We start from the raw sequence: 6,000 nt of genomic DNA on the forward strand, positions 1-6,000 counted from the left end.
ATGGAAGGTACTCTTGGAAATTACATCTTTCCATCTTTTCTTTCTCTCCATTAGCGCAATCTTGTGCTTCATGACTTGTGGTCCTATGTTCTGAAATGCTTTGATCATTCAAGAGACCAGATTGCTCCAGTTTGTTTTTGTGTTTCCTAACCATGAGGACATAGGAAGTCCCATCCTTGGAGAGTGAGACCTGTATTTGAAGGTCTCCTCCCTTTTGTCAGAGAAACTTCCACAGCCCTTTCCCTACCAATATCAGATTTCCACTGTTGGTAGGACCAAACCATGGGAGATTTGGGTACATGCTGGGTGTGAACCTGAGAAATGGCTCAATCCAAAGGACCCAACACTTCAGTCCCCTTACATGCCCCCAAACAAGGTGGTGAGCTCAGTCCACCCTGGAGACCCTTTGATTTCCCTCCCAGTGTTTTCAGTAGGAGGGAAATAGTTAAGAAAAATCATGGGAGAGGAGTGGAAGAGCTCTCCTCCATTTTGCCAGCAGGAGCCCAGCAGGGTTTTGGATTGGTTGGTCCACTGTGTATCACTTCAAGCAATCCGACAAAGCGATATTCCAGACATGCCTTACACAGTAAAGCATCAGAAGTCACAAAAGGCCCAGGACTCAAGTCTGCTGGCTCACTTCCTAGCAATGTCCCTGACCTGGGAGTAAAACTCACTGAACATAGTAGAACTTCCAAGGAAATGGATAAGAGTTTCAGTGCCCTAGTGGGGAAACAGTCTTGGTTTCATCCCCCCTCCTGATTTCACTTGCAGAAATTGGTAGGATAGGTGGAGGGATGGGAGGATAATAGCAAAGTTCCTGGCAGGTTCCTGAATTTTGGTTCTCATTTGTTTCCTCCAGGTCCATGAACAGCAGGAGCAACATTGTTAACACTTGTTTTCCATTCCTTACAAAGCGGGTTTGAATAATAATTACAAATGTTTCCCCTTTAAAAAAACAACACACTGAAAGCAGCTGTCAAACACGGGAACTGGTGCATCTATGGGAAGACTAATGTAACAATGTGAACCATTTTTCTGAAATTCACTTTTTAAAAAGCTATGCTTAACTTTTTGAACATTTTAGAAAAGTAGCTGGATTTGCTATGTTTTAAAATATATATATTTGTGTGTGCCAAGATGCTGCACAACTTTATACTAAAGAGATCTAATGTTTGTGTTCCTATCATATTCCATTACATCAGAATTTATGTACTATAAGTGATGAAAGAAACTGGAGTGGACAGATGAAAATAAAGATAACCAAATCCTTTTAAGCATAGCACCTTTTGTTCTTTGCTACCCATCTTAAAGATTTAAATTTCTCAGCAGTGCTTTGCTATTTTTGTTATAGTGTCACCTGCTCCTGTCACTGTCGTTTGAATCACTACTCCTGTTCCATAGTTACATTAACAAACGCTGTGGACTGAAATATCCAAGAGTGGCCTGGGATTTACAATAGGCTTTGTTTCCATGTTTGTAATGTTGTTCAAAGAATCCAGCATCCCTTCTCAGACAAAAGACCAAAAATCAAACAAGCGTGCACATCCTCATGTAATTTCTTTTCTTCATTCAAAACTTTGTAGGATTTAATGGCACTACATTGGGCTTGATTTCCGAAAGGGTTTTGGGCCGCAATCCTTTACCCACATACCCACATACCCTATTCAACTCTATGGGACTTGCCTCTTGAATAGACATTGTGCTGTTGTAACTGTGTAATGTTTGTTTGTTTGTTTGTTTGTTTGTTGCTTGCTTGCTTGCTTTCTAACATTCCTGTAACTGTATTACACACACACACACAAGCTTTCTAACATCCCGGGAATACTTTATAGCAATAATATGTAACCTGGAGGCCTCTTATAGACCCAACCACCCCAATTCAAGGCACTGCTAGGTAAACAATCAGTCATTCCTTTTGATGCACCAGTTGTCCGAAATGTCCTGGGCAAAGTGGTAAGGATTCCTTTTCCATTCCGAGGTGCAAACGTTCCCCTTTCACTGCAAAGAGAACATATTTGTTTGTGGAAAAGTGAGTAGGCTCAGCGACCGTGAGGAATATCATAAATGGGGGAGAAGGTAAGCAATTTGGCATTGAGATAAAGGAAAGCAAGAGGGTGGGGGAATCTAGGTCACCCCCCAATATTTTGTACAGTTGGCCTCTAGCAGGTTAGAAATTTGCATTCAGCCTCTGGCTGAGAGAATGCCGCTTTCGAACGGAGGGGAGATTTGTTCTTGGAGTCTCTCCAGCATTCTGTCTCGCTCCTTTTTGCCAAAAAGAAAAGGGGCTTTTCTTCAATGCAGAATTAGTTTTTCTGCCTCCTACTACATCTGTGTCTTCTGAACTATCTTTTTACGTTTGTTTTCTTTTTTGAAATCTTAGTGAAATGTTATAAAAAGTATAATGCTTTCCTGTGATCCCCGACAAAGAAAATACATCATTCAAAGCGGTCCTAAATTTAGCTGTCTTGCTGTCCACAGGAATACCAATGCTGAAGATAGTATTTGAAGGCTACGAACACCTATCCTTAATCTCAGTCCCTTTACTTATCTATCACCCGGCTCAGATTCTCCTCGGTAGTGTGTTGGTACCAACAATAAAGTCTTGGATGATTTCTAGACAAAAGGTAAGGAATTGTGGCCAGAAGCATAATTCATTACGATAGATCTAGGGAGAGAAAGATAAGATTAGAGAACTGTTGTGTCCATTGCTGTTCAGGTGCTGGCAGAGCCACTCCATGATCATACCAATCTGCAGGCAAGGAGATTAGGCTGGGCTGAATGGGTGCTTCATGTGGACTTCTGGCAATCATTTTGCACGGAAAAAGCACATCAGTAAATAGGACCTGCAAGCATACCCAGAGATGCTCACTGCATCTGAAGCACCGTGCCACATTTTGTCCTTGTACAATGCTTTGGTGAGGTTCTCTGCACAATAAAGTATCTGCTCTTCCTCTGCCTAGATATCATAAACAATGAAGGGAAGGCATTTAGAAAATTTCCAAAGACAGGAAATTGTGACTCTTTCTTTCATCCATGCATGTGTGCCCAGTAAAGTCTAAAAAGGCCCTGTTGTGGGTGGTTTTGTTTCCCCCAAATCTAGTAGGGCATTTGCCTTTTTCCTCCGAGATGCATCCAAAGTCAGGTCTCTTTTTTTGTTAGTTTTAATTAACCAGGCTATGTTGCTTGGCAGATTTATTTTGATCATTTGTCATTTTGCCATACCACTGTTCATCTTCTGGTCTTGTAGGTTATTTTTCCAAGAATATTATTCTAATTACATGACAATATTATTATTTTTGTAAATCAGGGAAGTTCATTCTTGGTTCAGTAGCAATAATTACAATAGATTTTTGATGTTGTGCCTGGATAATGGTCTCCTGCTTTGAAAGTAAACATGTCAACTTCACCTTGATGTTTATTTTCTATCAACTCCTTGGCTTCACTTTGGCATTTCTTTCCTGGTGGAAAACTGTTATCCAGTCATTGTACTCAGCTCTACAGTGACATCCTTCCTTAATTATGATACCAGCATGTGATTTCTTCATGAAGTAGAATTTAAATATTTAGAGGTTCGCCGACAAGAGGGCGTTTCTATTCCAGCAAGTAGTACTGTAGAAGCCTCCACACACCAAAGATCTCATTTTCCCAAACAATGTTGCAAATATATGTGTCTTCATTCGTAATGTATTGAATACAATTAACCCTAATTCCCAAATTTAAGAAACAAATAGTGCACTTTTTACGAGAGCAATGTGGTCTGTGTTCCATCTGTTTTGTTAATGCTTTCTCAATAGCCTGTCTGACTGTTTTTTAAAGATGTTTAAATATAAGACGAATACCCATATCATGGTTCACAAGCTGTTGGGAACTTTTCAGCACACAGTAATGAGTTTTAACATTGAAGGAACCTGAAAGCAATACTCACGTTACATATATGTGCACATAATTTACATGAGTGCAATTTCTCATATGATTTTTTTTAAAAAAAGAAAACAGACCAACAAACACTGGAATTAGGCCTGAAACTGGGTCAACCAAATATGGAGAGCTAATGAGACCTTTCAGTACTGTCAGAACTACTACGGTACCAGGTCTCACTACTATAAAGCCAACAGGAGTCTTATCGCAAGGCATTTGACAGTGCCAGAGGCTTCTTCAAGAAAGGGGCAGCAAAGCAATGCAACACACAGTTAAACCATGGAATTCACTCTGATAAGAGGCAGTGAGGGCTCCCAACGTTGGAAAAGGATTCATGGAGGAGAAGGCTTATCAGTGGCTACTAGCCATGATGGCTGTGCTCGTGACTCCATGGTCATAGGCAGTAATGCTTCTGAATACCAGCTGCTGGAAGCCACAAGAAGGAAGAGTGCACTTGTGCTCAGGTCCTGCTTGCAGGTTTTCCACCGGCATCTGGATGGCCACTGTGAGAACAGAATGCTGGACCAGATGTCATTCTAGCAGGCTCTTCCTAAGTTCTTATGCTCTTCTTTTCTAAGTGTCCAAGGAGGAACTTTCTCTGCCCGGTGCCACCCTCTGGCCCAGTGCTGCCATCTTTGTCCTCTAGGAAATGCAATGGTGCCACTCTAAACTTTTCTTAACAGGAAAGGATAACCTAGGATTTTTTCTCTCCCAGGAAATCTGCAACAGATGGCTTCTTAAAAGTTACCACCCTTCATCGTCCGCATTTTATCAGATGTGTGATTCCAGTTCCCTGTCTTTAGGAATTGCCAGGAGTGAGAGAGGAGTAGGGTTTGCTGCCAGTCAGAGTCAGAGAAATAAGAAAGTGTCATGTCTCCAGGTGTGAGGGAGAGAGAAAAGGAAGAAATGGTATGTTATAGCCCATCGTGAGGTGACTTGTAGAAAAAAGCTAGAGTCTTTTTGATCTTTGCTAATCCCAGAAGAAAGAATTCTTGCATAAGGCGGAGGAGAAGAAAACTAGCAAGATAGTGGGGGAACACCCCTTGTAATTTAGCAGCACAAGGCACTCCGGGAAGAGTTGGCCAGAGACACCAGCATCTCTCCCTCCTGCTGTAGGAAACCTATCACCAATTTATTTCAAGTACATTGGATTGTTTAACTTTGCTGCTGCTGCTTCTTTCAGTGCAAACAAACTGATGCTGTGTTTTATTGCTTGCAGGCACTGAAATTAACAAAGCAGCCCAAGATGCCAGTGAAAGTTTAACAGTGGAAGAGATCCAATGAATGTATATATGTACTATTTTGTACATACACAGAGACAATTCAGAAGACGGGCATATGTGAATGTTGCTTCGGCATTTATTTTATTTTTATAGATACTTATATATACATATATATTTAAAATACCTACTGAAGTGCCTTAAAATATATTTGACAAAAGCATTGATTCCAAAATCACATGGCTGCTTGGTGTAAGAGGTTGCACTAAAGTTTGGGGTCATTTGAATCCCCCCCCCCCATTGAGTGAACAGTTCAGACAATGAGAAACTGGAGCTTCCATCCTCACACCTTCTCAGAGGAAGTGGGCACAAGCCGCCAAGTGTTTCTTACTCTCACGTAAGCTCCACTGAACTGAATGAAGTCAGAACGAGAGCTGTGCTCTGCAGATTCTGCTAATCCCAGGCCAAAACAAAGCAGGGGCAAGCAACACTCTTCTGGCTGACAACAGGAAAGCAATTTCTGAAGTTCTAGTCAAGATTAACTTGAATTTCTGTGTGATTCCATAACCCTCCCTGCTCCTATGATTATGACATGCCTTTTTCTTCTAAGTTTGTGTACACTCAGCATGGGGCCATCCATTGGAGAGAAACAGAGAAGCATAAATTATTTGCATTTGTTGACACAGTTGTCTAGACATTCCTTCAAAGCTAATGGTTTCTCAAGGCAATTCTCTGCATTCCATTTTTATGATTTTATGGCATTGTATATCTTAAATGCATCGTGAGCATCTTCAAAGAGAAGGCCCGGTGCTTACGGTTGTAAGGGAAGATCTGTGATCTACAAGTGCAGCTAGGAGGGTTT

At 41.2% G+C, this 6,000-nt stretch overlaps 1 protein-coding gene across 8 annotated transcripts in view; it reads left to right on the forward strand.

The window, feature by feature from the left end:
• Positions 1–5,587, forward strand: part of SLC10A7 (solute carrier family 10 member 7) — a 124,519-nt gene extending 118,932 nt beyond the window's left edge. For 6 of the 8 annotated variants that reach the window (XM_053403190.1, XM_053403189.1, XM_053403185.1 and 3 more), the window contains 3 exons: positions 2,479–2,624; positions 4,634–4,827; positions 5,138–5,587. In XM_053403190.1, the coding sequence (XP_053259165.1) occupies positions 2,479–2,624; positions 4,634–4,804 (317 nt within the window). In that variant the 3' untranslated portion in view covers positions 4,805–4,827; positions 5,138–5,587. The remainder of the gene's footprint in view (positions 1–2,478; positions 2,625–4,633; positions 4,828–5,137) is intronic. The other 2 variants (XM_053403188.1, XM_053403187.1) reach the window with 1 other exon arrangement.
• The last annotated feature ends 413 nt before the right edge of the window (positions 5,588–6,000 follow it).

The sequence above is a fragment of the Podarcis raffonei genome, chromosome 9 (assembly GCF_027172205.1).
Source record: "Podarcis raffonei isolate rPodRaf1 chromosome 9, rPodRaf1.pri, whole genome shotgun sequence".
Taxonomy (NCBI): Eukaryota; Metazoa; Chordata; class Lepidosauria; order Squamata; family Lacertidae; genus Podarcis; species Podarcis raffonei.